Genomic DNA, 14,864 nt, shown 5'->3' on the forward strand with positions numbered 1-14,864 from the left:
CCTGGTTCACTGTCAAGCAGCCCATTATTGGACAGTTAGTATGCAAGAGAGTTCAATCTTTTGAGATTAAAATGTTATTTATAATCCAGGAGATGGCGGTCTCCCTGTTAGTGCAGAACGGCATAGAGCCAACTCGGGCAAAGATTTATGGGACCAGCTTGGTTTGAAGAAAAATAGAGAATATTTCACAGGCAACTCGCTTCAAGTCTCCGTCGTTTCTCCGTCCGGGCGAAAAGTGTTTGGGTGCCTATGGGGGTGCTTGGAAACGGACCGAATCGCTCCGTTTCCAAGCACCCCATAGGCGCCCAAACACTTTTCACCCAGAGAGAAACTGGAAGCATTGTCTGCTTGGAAATGGGGTGCCTGGAAACACCCATTCCTCAAATTTTTGTTTGAGGAATAAAACAAATGAACAAACAAACAAATTGTTGTGATTCCTCGTCAGCCAGTGGGTCCGGCAGCTGAGTCTGAGGAATCGGAGGAGGAGGAGGAGGGGCCTGCAGTGACATCAGAGTCAGAGGAAGGCTCTGAGGAGCTCCAAGACTTACAGTCGGACGAGAAGCCTGGCCCCTCTACTCACGCTCAAGCTGAGACACAGCTGTGCTGGGAGCCTGAGTTGGACAGTGATGAAGAACAGCTGGGACAAATCCCGGATGCATGATTGCGCAGGAAAGAGAAGCGAGTAGGACAGAGGAATGCAATGGGGTGGCTCCAAAGGCAAAGGAGAAGGCATTAGGAAGCCATGCCTTGGTTGCATAATAAAAGGGAAGGTGTGGGAGGTGCTGGTTGCCGAAGACAGCTGTTTGTGTTGAGGAATCGAGTTTCTGTGGACTGTGTGTGTTTGCCTTGGACATGGACTCAGGTCTGTGAGAATAAAAAGGGCTGGTTTTTTCTTGCCTGTTTCTTGGAAGAGGGGTTTCTCCTTGTGAGCATAACAAGGACTCATGTAGGCTGGGACAGAACACAAATAAATAAGTCGCTGAGCAAAACTAGGCTGGGTTAGACCAATGAAACTCCAGTATATTTTGACCTCGGTTTGTGCTGTTCACAGTTACGTTATCACATTCACATTTTGTTTGTACAGATTTGTAATTTTTGTTTGAGGAATAAAACATACAGACAAACAAACAGATAGATAAATAAGATATTGAGCAAAACTAGGCTGCTTTAGACCAATGACATTCCAGTGTATTTTGACTTCAGTTTGTATTGTTTAGAGTTTGCTAAACAACATCTGGAGAACATCTGGAATTCAGAGAAGACTGGGAGATTTAGGCCCCGGGTTCAACCACTTCCAGAATGTAGGCCCTAGAGCAGGGGTGTCAAACTCGCCATGTCACGTGACGTGATGTATTGTGACTTTTTTCCTGTTGCCGGAACTGGCGTGGGCGTGGTTTTGGCATGACGCATCTAGCCCGTAGGCCAGCAGTTTGACACCCTTGCCCTAGAGAAAAGAGTCAACGCAAATTGTACTTGACCTATTTGTGAACGAAGGAAAGGGGGTTACCTAGCTTGGGATAAATCCAGATCTTGAGTCATCAGCATCCTTAATCCTTCCTCGTTAAAGAAGAGGTTATTTCCTCCGGACAGGATCCCACATTTCCGGGATGGTTTCCCGCCACTCACCAGTAAGAACCGGTCTGATTCCAGTTGCCCTGAATGCAAACAGAGATTGACACTGGTTTAGGATGGACCCTGAAGCATTTCTGCTAGGAATTGGACATTGCATGGGATACCCGTGTGCCAATGAGTAAATGCCGGGTCAAGCATTTCTCCATTTTCCTATAAACTTTGATTTTTGTCCAGTGGATTAAATTTAGCCGCTTTGGATTAATGTTTATTTAGTATTTACAAAGTGACGATTAAAAATGGAAATTCCTTTTTCAATCCATCCCCAGATAGTCTAGTCTCTTCTTAAAAACCTCCAATGATGGAGCGCCCATGATTTCTGGAGGCAGGTTGTTCCACTGGTTGATTGTTCTCACTGTCAGGAAGTTTCTCCTCAATTCCAGGTTGCTTCTCTCTTTGATCTGTTTCCAACCATTGTTTCTCGTTCTCCCCTCTGGTGCTCTGGTAAACAACCTGGCCCCCTCTGCCTTGTGGCAGCCCCTCAAATACTGGAACACTGCTATCATGTCTCCCCTATTTCTTCTTTTCTCTAGACTAGCCAAACCCAAGTCCCGTAGCTGTTCTTCGTATGTTTTAGTCTCCAGGCTTTTGTTTCACAAAACCTAAGTACGGTCACCTGATCTTCAGTGGCAAACCAGGTTAGAATGCTGGGCTGACAATTGGCAGGCTCACGTTTGAGACCCGTTGCTGCCATGTGACGGGGTGAGCTCCCATCACACGCTCCAGCTCCTGCCAACCCAGAAGTTCAAAAGCGGGCAACCACGAGTAGATAAATAGGTACCACTTCGGCGGGCATCTTCATGGAGCCCCCAACTGGGCGTTCCCCCAGGCAATGATGACGTTACCGGCAAATTTTTTCACCACGGAAGCCCTTCGTTATTAGTAGTAGTAGTACTATACCTTCAAAGTCATCCTTGAGAAAATCAGGGTTCTTGGTGGTTATTCTACAGGTGGGTCCAGAATATCCAGGGTCACAGATGCACTTGGTCCCGTTGACACAACTGCCGTGTCCGCTGCACATCTCTTCACACTGTGGTCCTATGTACACGTTGTCAATGGCCCAGGTCACCGGTTGAGACCCGGCGGGATAAAACCCTTGGTACCATCGGAATCTCACCAATCTGAAACATACAGTTGCGTTAACTCCTACTACTCCTAGCTTGCATTATATCACATGCTTTGAGAACCATTCCATATGTGGAAAACAAAAATATTGACCTTTGTTCTTTTATGCAAGGTTTAGGCCCAGGTGAACTAAATCAGGTCTCATGGAAAAAGTCTGCGCTATGCTTAATTTTTGCAATAATTTTCCAATTATTGTATTGTATTGTATTGTATTGTATTGTATTGTATTGTATCGTATTATTGTATTGTACTGTATTGTATTATTGTATTGTATTGTACTGTATTGTATTGTACTATATTGTATTGTACTATATTGTACTGTATTGTACTGTACTGTATTATTGTATTGTACTGTACTGTACTGTATTATTGTATTGTACTGTACTGTACTGTATTATTGTATTGTACTGTACTGTACTGTACTGTACTGTATTGTATTGTATCATCTCCAAGGTCCCTTCCAACCCTTTTATTCTATGTTCTATTACTAACTTCTGGAAAGTTACTAGAAGCTAAGTCATTACAGAAAGACAAGGAATGAGGCCTTTGACCCAGGCTACTTTGATCCCTGTGCTGGTGTTAGCTTAATGTTTGTTTTTTATACACGCATTTTTGCACTGCTGCAAGTTGTAGTGAAAAGTATGATTCTATTTGTTTTTACAGTTGAACATTCTTGTCTCAAGGGTGTATATATATGTGTGTGTGTCTGTGTGTGTGTGTGTGTGTGAGGGGGTTGTGATAGGTCAGAGTGGCAAGAAAATAAACTGTCCTACATCTACATTGAAAGTCGGCCAAAGAAAAAAACAACAGTCAACCAACACGGAGTATGCTTGTGTGAATTTGGCACACAACTCTGTTAAGCATTTGGCTCTCCCTCTTTTTGATTGACAGGCTGGAAAATTAGAGAAAAGGTTTGAGGACGTGACTTGGAACAGCAGGGATGCTAAACGTTCCGGGATTAAAGACAATAAAAAATGCATGCTCGCATTTAAAAATTAAATATTTTGTTTAATTATTAAACAACGGGGGTTGTTCCTTTAGTTTTGCTCCAGTTCTTCAAGGGATTGTAAGGTCTGCTGTATTTTCTAGGAATCTGTCACTCGGCAGAAATGCTTTCTCTCAGAGTCGATACAGGGAGGCTGGTCATAAATCTTTTTTTAAAGAGCTCAGAAGTCTGGTGAGTGTTCCTCTAAGGTCAAAGGTAGGCAACCTTGGCTCTTTTATGACTCGTGGACTTCAACTCCCAGAATTCCTCAGCCAGCCACGCTGAGGGGAAAGGGAGAGGTTTCCATGCTGAGCCATGCTGGCTCAGGAATTCTGGGAGTTGAAGTCCACGAGTCATAAAAGAGCCAAGGTTGAGGACCCCTGATGTAGGGCAGGGGTGCGGAACCTTGGCTCTTTTATGACTCATGGACTTCAACTCCCAGAATTCCTGAGCCAGCATAGCTCATCTTGGAAACCTCTCCCTTTCCCCTCAGCGTGGCAGTTGAAATCCATGAGTCATAAAAGAGCCAAGGTTGCCTATCTCTGCCCAAATGCCTGAATTTTGATCACGTGACTGTGAGGAAAAAATATTTAAATATTTAAACCAGGGGTCTTCAAACTAGGCCCTTTTATGACTTGTGGACTTCAATTCCCAGAATTCCTGAGCCGGCATGGCTCAGCTTGGAAACCTCTCCCTTTCCCCTCAGCGTGGCTGGCTGAGGAATTCTGGGAGTTGAAGTCCACGAGTCACAAAGGAGCTAAGGTTGCCTACCCCTGCTCTAGGTTATCTACCGTGTTTCCCCCAAAATAAAACCCAACCGGAAATTAAGCCCTAGCATGATGTTTTCCAGGACACTCGTAATATAAGCCCCACTCCAAAAATAAGCCCCAGTTAAGATCGTCAGCCAGACGGATGCATTTAGTACCGTATTTCCCTGAAAATAAGCCCTAATGTATCTTTTGGAGCAAAAATTAATATAAGACAGGGGTCCTCAACCTTGGCAACTTTAAGACTTGTGGACTTCAACTCCCAGAATTCCTCAGCCAGCAAAGCTAGTTTCCATTAGCCAGCAAAGCTAGTTTCCATCTGTTGCTTCTTGTCCTGCCTTCAGGTGCTTTGGAGAATATGTTGACCCCCCTCTTCTTTGTGGCAGCTCCTTAGATATTGGAACACTGCTATCAAGTCACCCCTCGTCCTTCTCTTCATTAAACTAGACAAACCCAGTTCATACAACCGTTCTTTGTATGTTCTCCAATCATCCCCTAATCGTCTTTGTTGCTCTTCTCTGCATCCTTTCCAGCGTCTCTACATTATTTTCATATCATTAGGGGTGACATGAAGGAAGCCAGAGTCATTGAAGAACCACAGTGATTCCCTGTGTCAAGGAGGGTCATTAAAATGAGGCAAAACTCAGTTGACAAATCTCTCACTTAGCAACACTTAGTTTGGGCTCAAACTGTGGCCGTAAAGTCGAGGACTACCTGTATAATCACGAAAGGGTTGTTGGGGTCCCGTGTGTGCTCCCCTGAAGGATGTTCTCCTGAACTGACTGCCTAGTAGTAACTCTCTTTGTGATCAGATGCAATCAGCTAACCTTGCTTACAATGGGGCAGAAAGATAAGAGATAGAGATACAAGCTAGAGGAGATTCAAAACAACTTCTTACCCACAGAGATGTAGCTTTCCAAAATGGATGACCTCTCTTCTCCAGCCCTGAGTCGTTCCAGCGTAGTAGGTGCTACTGGGATGATGCTCAACAGAGCAGAGAGAATTGAGATAGCTGCTGCTACTATAACATAGAGGGAGGAGCAGGTGCCAAGTTGCCCCCAAGTCTCGGGAGAATTCAAGTTTCACCGGCTCAGCCGAGGAGCTGTCCGTGGTGCAGCCGACGTTAATCTAAAATCAAACAAATCCTCCAGGTTGAACTTATGGATACCTCGGGCATAGCAAACGGTTAAAACAAAGACGCCCTGAATTGTAAGAATTGTAAGCATTCAGACGTGATTTGGGGAGGACCTCAGATGCAGACGTGGCTACAATTTTTTTACTTATTTATTTATCGACAGAAGGAACTATTTGCAGCTCAGGGTTGACATGAAGAGTCCTTGGGGCTCTCCGAGTTTGGTTGGTTGTTTTCTTGCAGATGTTTCATTACCCAAACTAGGTGACATCATCAGCGCTAGAAGGGAGTAGGGTTTGTGGAATGATGGAGGAGGAGGAGGAGTGAGGGGTCCTTGGTGCTCTCTGAGCTTGCTTGTTTTCTTGCAGACGTTTCATGACCCAACTAGGTAACATCAGCAGTGCTAGAAGGGAGTAGGGTTTGTGGAATGATGGAGGAGGAGGAGGAGGAGGAGGAGGAGGAAGAAGATGACTGTGGGGTCCTTGATGCTCTCTGAGCCTTAATAAAGTGTAGTTAGTTGGAGAAGGTTCTACCAAACTTCTATTTTTTTTTTACCNGCGCTTTAAAGGTGGTAACTAACACCTTAAAGCGCACCCGGAAGGCCACTGGCAACCAGTGCAGCTCGCGCAGCAGCGGTGTCACATGGGAGCGACGAGTCCCTCCCAACACCGCCCGCGCGGCCGCATTCTGGACCATTTGAAGCCTCCGGGTGCTCCTCAAAGGGAGCCCCATGTAGAGAGCATTACAGTAGTCCAGTACTGTACTGTACTGTATTATTGTATTGTACTGTATTATTGTATTGTATTGTACTGTACTGTATTATTGTACTGTACTGTACTGTACTGTACTGTATTATTGTGTTGTACTGTACTGTACTATATTATTGAATTGTATTGTATTGTATTGTATTGTATTGTATTGTATTGTATTGTATTGTACTGTACTGTACTGTACTGTATTGTATTGTATCATCTCCAAGGTCCCTTCCAACCCTTTTATTCTATGTTCTATTACTAACTTCTGGAAAGTTACTAGAAGCTAAGTCATTACAGAAAGACAAGGAATGAGGCCTTTGACCCAGGCTACTTTGATCCCTGAGCCGGTGTTAGCTTAACATTTGTTTTCTATACACACATTTTTGCACTGCTGCAAGTTGTAGTGAAAAGTATGATTCTATTTGTTTTTACAGTTGAACATTCTTGTCTCAAGGGTGTATATATATATGTGTGTGTGTGTGTGAGGGGGTTGTGATAGGTCGGAGTGGCAAGAAAATAAACTGTCCTACATCTACGTTGAAAGTCGGCCAAAGAAAAAAACAACAGTCAACCAACACGGAGTATGCTTGTGTGAATTTGGCACACAACTCTGTTAAGCATTTGGCTCTCCCTCTTTTTGATTGACAGGCTGGAAAATTAGAGAAAAGGTTTGAGGACGTGACTCGGAACAGCAGGGATGCTAAACGTTCCGGGAGTAAAGACAATAAAAAATGCATGCTCGCATTTAAAAATTAAATATTTTGTTTAATTATTAAACAACAGGGGGGATGTTCCTTTAGTTTTGCTCCAGTTCTTCAAGAGATTGTAAGGTCTGCTGTATTTTCTAGGAATCTGTCACTTGGCAGAAATGCTTTCTCTCAGAGTCGATACAGGGAGGCTGGTCATAAATCTTTTTTTAAAGAGCTCAGAAGTCTGGTGAGTGTTCCTCTAGGTCAGGGGTAGGCAACCTTGGCTCTTTTATGACTCGTGGACTTCAACTCCCAGAATTCCTCAGCCAGCCACGCTGAGGGGAAAGGGAGAGGTTTCCAAGCTGAGCCATGCTGGCTCAGGAATTCTGGGAGTTGAAGTCCACAAGTCTTAAAGTTGCCAAGGTTGAGGACCCCTGATATAGGGCAGAGGTGGGGAATCTTGGTTCTTTTATGACTCGTGGACTTCAACTCCCAGAATTCCTCAGCCAGCATGGCTCAGCTTGGAAACCTCTCCCTTTCCCCTCAGCGTGGCAGTTGAAATCCATGAGTCACAAAAGAGCCAAGGTTGCCTATCTCTGCCCAAATGCCTGAATTTTGATCACGTGACTGTGAGGGAAAAATATTTAAATATTTAAACCAGGGGGTCTTCAAACTTGACTCTTTTATGACTCGTGGACTTCAACTCCCAGAATTCCTGAGCCAGCAGGGCTCAGCTTGGAAACTTCTCCCTTTCCCCTCAGCGTGGCTGGCTCAGGCATTCTGGGAGTTGAAGTCCACAAGTCATAAAGGAGCCAAGGTTGCCCACCCCTGCTCTAGGTTATCGACCATGTTTTCCCCAAAATAAGATTCAACCGGAAAATAAGCCCTAGCATGATTTTTTCCAGGACGCTCGTAATATAAGCCCCACTCCAAAAATAAGCCCGTTAAGATTGTCAGCCAGAGGGATGCATTTAGTACCGTATTTCCCTGAAAATAAGCCCTAATGTATCTTTTGGAGCAAAAATTAATGTAAGACAGGGTTCCTCAACCTTGGCAACTTTAAGACTTGTGGACTTCAACCCCCAGAATTCCTCAGCCAGCAAAGCTAGTTTCCATCTGTTGCTTCTTGTCCTGCCTTCAGGTGCTTTGGAGAATATGTTGACCCCCCTCTTCTTTGTGGCAGCTCCTTAGATATTGGAACACAGCTATCAAGTCACCCCTCGTCCTTCTCTTCATTAAACTAGACAAACCCAGTTCATGCAACCGTTCTTCGTATGTTCTCCAATCATCCCCTTATCGTCTTTGTTACTCTTCTGTGCACACTTTCCAGCGTCTCTACATTATTTTCATATCATTAGGGGTGACATGAAGGAAAGCAGAGTCACTGAAGAACCATATTACTAAATTAAGAACTGCAGTGTCCACGAAGCTCATTAAAATGGGGCAAAACTCATTTGACAATTGTCTCACTTAGCAACATAAATTTTGGGCTCAAACTGTGGCCGAAAAGTCGAGGACTACCTGTATAATCACGAAAGGGTTGTTGGGGTCCCGTGTGTGCTCCCCTGAAGTATGTTTTCCTGAACTGACTGCCTAATAGTAACTCTCTTTGTGATCAGATGCAATCAGCTAACCTTGCTTACAATGGAGCAGAAAGATAAGAGATAGAGATACAAGCTAGAGGAGATTCAAAACAGCTTCTTACCCACAGAGATGTAGCTTTCCAAAATGGATGACCTCTCTTCTCCAGCCCTGGGTCGTTCCAGCGTAGTAGGTGCTACTGGGATGATGCTCAACAGAGCAGAGAGAATTGAGATAGCTGCTGCTACTATAACATAGAGGGAGGAGCAGGTGCCAAGTTGCCCCCAAGTCTCGGGAGAATTCAAGTTTCACCGGCTCAGCCGAGGAGCTGTCCGTGGTGCAGCCGACGTTAATCTAAAATCAAAGAAATCCTCCACGTTGAACTTATGGATACCTCGGGCGTAGCAAATGGTTAAAACAAAGACGCCCTGAATTGTAAGAATTGTAAGCATTCAGACGTGATTTGGGGAGGACCTCAGATGCAGACGTGGCTACAATTTTTTTACTTATTTATTTATCGACAGAAGGAACTATTTGCAGCTCAGGTTGACATGAAGAGTCCTTGGGGCTCTCCGAGTTTGGTTGGTTGTTTTCTTGCAGATGTTTCATTACCCAAACTAGGTGACATCATCAGCGCTAGAAGGGAGTAGGGTTTGTGGAATGATGGAGGAGGAGGAGGAGGAGGAGGAGGAGGAAGATGACTGTGGGGTCCTTGATGCTCTCTGAGTCTTAATAAAGTGTAGTTAGTTGGAGAAGGTTCTACCAAACTTCTATTTTTTTTTTACCTCCATGGACTAAAACAATTGTCTTCCTACATAATGCATGTGAGATTCCCGTTATTAGGCCTAACCAACCGCTGATCTAGAATCAAAAGGACATGAGTTGGTTCATTAGCTTCAGAAATATAGAATGACAACACCTACATTACCTACAACAACATCTTGTTTATTAGCATCTCCCTAACCTTGCAGTAAAACATTTTCTTTCTTTCTTTTTAAATTAAAATGTCTTTCCTGGATGCCTAGATGTTAAGTATAACCCACTGAAAACGTGTTCCTTCTGAGTGTGACCTCGAAAGCATTTGTTGAACATACTTTTAATCTATATTTTAAAATATAAAACCGTTAATAATATATATTATTAATTGGTTGTCGTGACAAATTGAAATGTGCATGAATAAACAGTCAGGGGAGGTTTTTCTAAGAATACACAAGATGAGCAACCAGTAGCCTCTTACAACTGCACACGAATGTGCTGGGACTATTAATGCTTTGCATAAACGTGTTAGTGCACACACAAAATTTGTGCATTAGGCTTCAGCTTCAGTTTTAATTAAACTCTTGAAATACAGCATATGCTCTGGGGGCCACACTGTGGATGCAACTACTTATTTCAATTCAATAAGTGGATGTTGATATTCCTGTCCGCCTATCATCTATTTAACATCCCAACTTACACCGCAATGTTATAATAATAGCAACAGATTCTTATTTTTTTAACGTGGAGTCCTAGATACTCTCTAAGCTGGTTTGGTTACCTGCAGACATTTCATTACCCAACCAGGTAACGTCATCCGTGTCAGTGAGTGTGGGCTTTGCTCCTTGCTTGTATACATTTTACAGTATACAATATATTTTCTTAATGGAACAAAACAAGTGTTTTGTTGAATGGTAAAGTTATGAGATGTTTTTTGCCTTTGTTAAAAAAAAAAAGTTCAACTACAGTTAGTCCTTGACTTACCACTTGCTTAGTGACGTTACAACAGCGTTGAAAAAAGTGCTGTAGTAACCACTATCGTAATATCCCTAAGGCAGGGGTAGGCAACCTTGGCTCTTTTATGACTCGTGGACTTCAACTCCCAGAATTCCTGAGCCAACATGGGGGAAACTTTGGCCCCTTCATGACTCGTGGACTTCAACTCCCAGAATTCCTGAGCCAGCATGGGGAAAACTTTGGCCCCTTCATGACTCATGGACTTCAACTCCCAGAATTCCTGAGCCAGCATGGGGGAAACTTTGGCCCCTTCATGACTCGTGGACTTCAACTCCCAGAATTCCTGGCTGGCTCAGGAATTCTGGGAGTTGAAGTCCACGAGTCATAAAGAGCCAAGGTTGTCTACCCCTGCCCTAAGGTTACAGGATCAAAATTTGAGCACTTGGCAACCAGCATGAATTCACAATAGTTGTGGTGTCCAAGGATGAAGCTGGATTTATTTAATGACCATTTGATTCATTTAATAACGGCAGCGATTTGCTTAAAAAAATGGTCGTAAAAAACTGTCGCTTAGTAATGGGGATTCCTGTCCCGACTGTGGTCGTAAGCTGAGAATTGCTCTATGTCTGGTGGATAAAAGGACAATTTCACAGCCCGTGTCAATGTTTTATATACCTTGGGACACAGAATTGAACGAAGGACACACCATCCCTACCTATAACCTCCTGTCAATCTCACTGTACCTTCAATTTTCAGGCCCTTCCTGAAAATTATAAGGTTTCACGTTGTATAAACTTGAAAGATACTAACTGCCCATTTTCACATGTGCAATAATGAAATGATCTGCCAGTCTTTGTGGATTAAGCACTCCTAGGAATTCATAAATTGTACCCAGCCTATCCTTCCGTATCCTTAAAAAAAAAGGTAACATATCCAGAAAAATGCTAAAGCAAGATTTAAAAAAAACACAGATAGTTTGAAAGCAAGAAGAAAAGAAAAGCAGAGATTTAAGTACCTCAAACTGGATTATGGTATTTTCGTTTACGTTCAGGTCTCTCGTTGTAATTGAATGTTCTCCAACTTCATTTGACACAAATACCATAGCAGAATCTTCTTCTCTGTGGCAGGAGCAAAAGGGATCTATTTCACAATATCATTCTGTACTTTACGCTTCTTTTTCTGAAACTTTGATAACTGCCTGGTTTGGTAGAGCAGCCAAACAGGACAGACACAGACTTCGACATACAGTTAGGACTCCAGAAAAAACAATTGCAACCAGCTGTTTTCCACTGAGGACCTGTATACTGCATGGGTCAGAAAGAGGGCTGAGAAAATATCTACTCCTGGACATAAACTGTTTCAACTCCTCCCCTCGGGACGCTGCTGTAGGGCATTGCAGGTCAAAACAACTGGACACAAAGACGGTTTCTTTCCCCAGGCTCTCACTCTGCTGAACACATAACCTTCATAGCACTGTCTTATGTCTAAGCATATTTACCCATGTAGTATGGCTGTATTATTATTATCCTCATCTTTTCTATCTTCTCTGATTGGTATCATTATTGTTACTCCACTGCTTTGCATGTACATTGAGAGTTTCTGCACCAGAGACAAATTCCTTGTGCATCTAATCATACTTTGTCAAATTATTCTATTCTATTCTATTCTATTCTATTCTATTCTATTCTATTCTATTCTATTCTATTCTATTCTATTCTATTCTATTCTATTCTATTCCATTCCATTCCATTCCATTCTAATCCAGTCTATCTCTACTCTATTCTACTCTACTTTACTCCACTCCACTCTACTTTATTCTGGTCCAGTCCAGTCCAGTCCAGTCCAGTTTATTTCTACTCTACTCTACTCTACTCTACTCTACTCTACTCTACTCTACTCTACTCTACTCTACTCTACTCCAGTCCAGTCCATTTTTACTCTACTCTATTCTACTCTACTCCATTCTGATTCAGTCCAGCCAAGTCCAGTCTAGTCTACTTCTACTCTACTACTCTACTCTACTCTACTCTATATACTCTACTCTACTCTACTCTACTCTACTCTACTCTACTCTACTCTACTCTACTCTACTCTACTCTACTCTACTCTACTCTACTCTACTCTACCCTACTCTACTCCAGTCCAGTCCAGTCCAGTCCAGTCCATTTCTACTCTACTCTATTCTACTCTACTCCATTCTGATTCAGTCCAGTCCAGTCTAGTCTACTTCTACTCTATTACTCTACTCTACTCTACTCTACTCTACTCTACTCTACTCTACTCTACTCTACTCTATATACTCTACTCTACTCTATTCTGGTCCAGTCTAGTCTAGTCTATTTTTACTCTACTCTACTCTACTCTATTCTCATGTCTCACTATGTATACATATATTTTCAGTTTAATACATACGGTGCTCCTTTGGATGAATATGGACAATAAAGTCCAATGTTGCCACCAGGATAGAAAAACCAGTTGTCTTCCTTTGGGCCCAAGTCAAAAGAATCCAAAAGGATCACAGGATTTTTGAGGTTATTTCCATCAATAATGAAGTCATCTATAATCCAAATCTCCTCCTTCTTACCTAGGAAAAGTAAGAAATTTTTTTTAAAAAAATCCTGATAACCACTGATCTAATTGTTAAGAGACCTCTAGGAAATAATGGTATGCAATGGAACAGTTTACTAGTTGCCACTAAGAGTACTCAGTGCTTCCTAAAACACTCTAAGAAGTAGAGTAGTAGAGTGATTATGAGCAGTAATATTTTCACGTGTAAATTCCAAATCTGATGATAGATTGACATAAGGAGATAACATTAATGAACGCTTCTCTGTTAAGCATATTAACTCAAGCACATTGAGTCTGTCATTAAGAATATGCCCTTGAACTTCACTTGCTGCTCAAATTGTGTTTTAGAATCAAAATGTATAGGCAGTCCTCAACACATAACGGTAATGGAGCTTGCCCACCAAAGCCATGTCATTACAATCAATTTTACAACCTTTTACACAGAGGTTGTAAAGCGAGTCAACTTGATTGTTGAACGAATACATTAAGTGAACACCATAGTTTTTAGGTGAACCACTATGGTACCATCTTTTGACAAAAGTGCCATAAAAATGTGGTCACACCACCATGGGACACTGCTAATGGCTGTAAATGCGCACATGTTGCTGCGCAAAGTCCAGTCATGTGATCATGAAAAACGGCCTCGACAGTCAGAACTGGGTTGTAAGCAGTGGTGGGATTCAGCCGGTTTGCACCACTTTGCCAGAACCGGTAGCTAATTGTTGGTTGCCCAGGCCCAGAATGGACTTCCGGAAGTGGCATCCACGCAGAGAACCCGTTGTTCACACATTTGAATCCCACCACTGGTTGTAAGTCTCCTTTTTCAATTCAGTTGCTAAGCCATCGGTTGTACGTTGAGGACTGCCTGTCTCTCAAAGCCATTACAATTTAAATCCTTCGTTCTGTACCGTTGTTGTAAGGTTGCCAGATCCTGAAACGTGTAGCGCTGTTTCGTGCGGAGTACGGCAATGGGATGTTAATAAAAAGGACGTCGGTGGTTTGGGTGAAGTAAAACTCATCTATCAGATGCCAAGTGATGCCTCCGTTAATGGAATACTGGAGCAGAATAGAATGAGATCTTTCCGGAGTACCTGGAACATAAGAGAAGACATCGCAAGGATGACAATGGTAAGATCAGAGATCCCCAACCTTTGGGGCACCAGGGACCGGTTCCGTGGAGAGAGGTTTTTCCGCGGACCGGAGAGTGCGTGGTTTTGTGTGCTGCCTGCATCCCACAGATGGGGCTTTGCTTGTTTGTGTGGGCTTGCTGCAGCCCGGTACCGGTCCACGGACCGGGGGTTGGGGATCCCTGGCTAAGATGGATCAACTACGAAAGCTTACTTTGATGAAATCAAGTTGAGTCATTTCTTTAAAGAAGACTTAATATAGTAGTCAATAATACCACACAGATTTTCAGATGCAACAAACTCTGATGTTTGGGCTTATTTTTTTGAGGACGGCAACAGTTATTGGACAAGATTTTGAGATGTCATGGGGTGTTCATGGAGACCATCTTTATTTCAATAGAAGAATCCATCTTTTGGTTTTCTGTACTTTAAGAAAACACCAGAATTTCTCCCCCCAAAATATGACACCATCTTAAATATTGTTCTGTTCAAAGATATAGAGATTCTGGATTCCCCCCTACTTTTTTTTTTTTTTTTTCATAAAGAGGAATTTTACATATCAAAAATGGCAGCCTGTTGTAGTCTTGGGCGAGACAATATTCTGTTTAACTACAGGCAAAGGTTTTACGATAAGATGAGTCCAAAACAGCAAAACAATTTGGATAACTGATGCCAGGTTGTGTTAAGAGTTAAATCTAGGAAGACAGAAATTAGTAATTCTCAGAGAGCATCCAAATTTGCCAAAGTCAACTAGTCAACTGCCAAGTATCCATTAATTCAGAAAGTTGGGAAG

At 42.7% G+C, this 14,864-nt stretch overlaps 1 protein-coding gene across 1 annotated transcript in view; it reads right to left on the bottom strand.

Annotated features, from left to right (window-relative positions):
- Positions 1-14,864, bottom strand: part of RELN (reelin) — a 99,608-nt gene that overhangs the window by 53,343 nt on the left and 31,401 nt on the right. The window contains exons 18-23 of the mRNA XM_015810649.1: positions 13,853-14,035; positions 12,789-12,960; positions 11,392-11,494; positions 8,788-9,017; positions 2,530-2,750; positions 1,508-1,655 (exon numbers count right to left, since the gene is read on the bottom strand). Of these exons, the coding sequence (XP_015666135.1) occupies positions 1,508-1,655; positions 2,530-2,750; positions 8,788-9,017; positions 11,392-11,494; positions 12,789-12,960; positions 13,853-14,035 (1,057 nt within the window). The remainder of the gene's footprint in view (positions 1-1,507; positions 1,656-2,529; positions 2,751-8,787; positions 9,018-11,391; positions 11,495-12,788; positions 12,961-13,852; positions 14,036-14,864) is intronic.

Source organism: Protobothrops mucrosquamatus, unplaced genomic scaffold, assembly GCF_001527695.2.
Source record: "Protobothrops mucrosquamatus isolate PMUCROS unplaced genomic scaffold, P.Mucros_1.0 scaffold_39, whole genome shotgun sequence".
Taxonomy (NCBI): Eukaryota; Metazoa; Chordata; class Lepidosauria; order Squamata; family Viperidae; genus Protobothrops; species Protobothrops mucrosquamatus.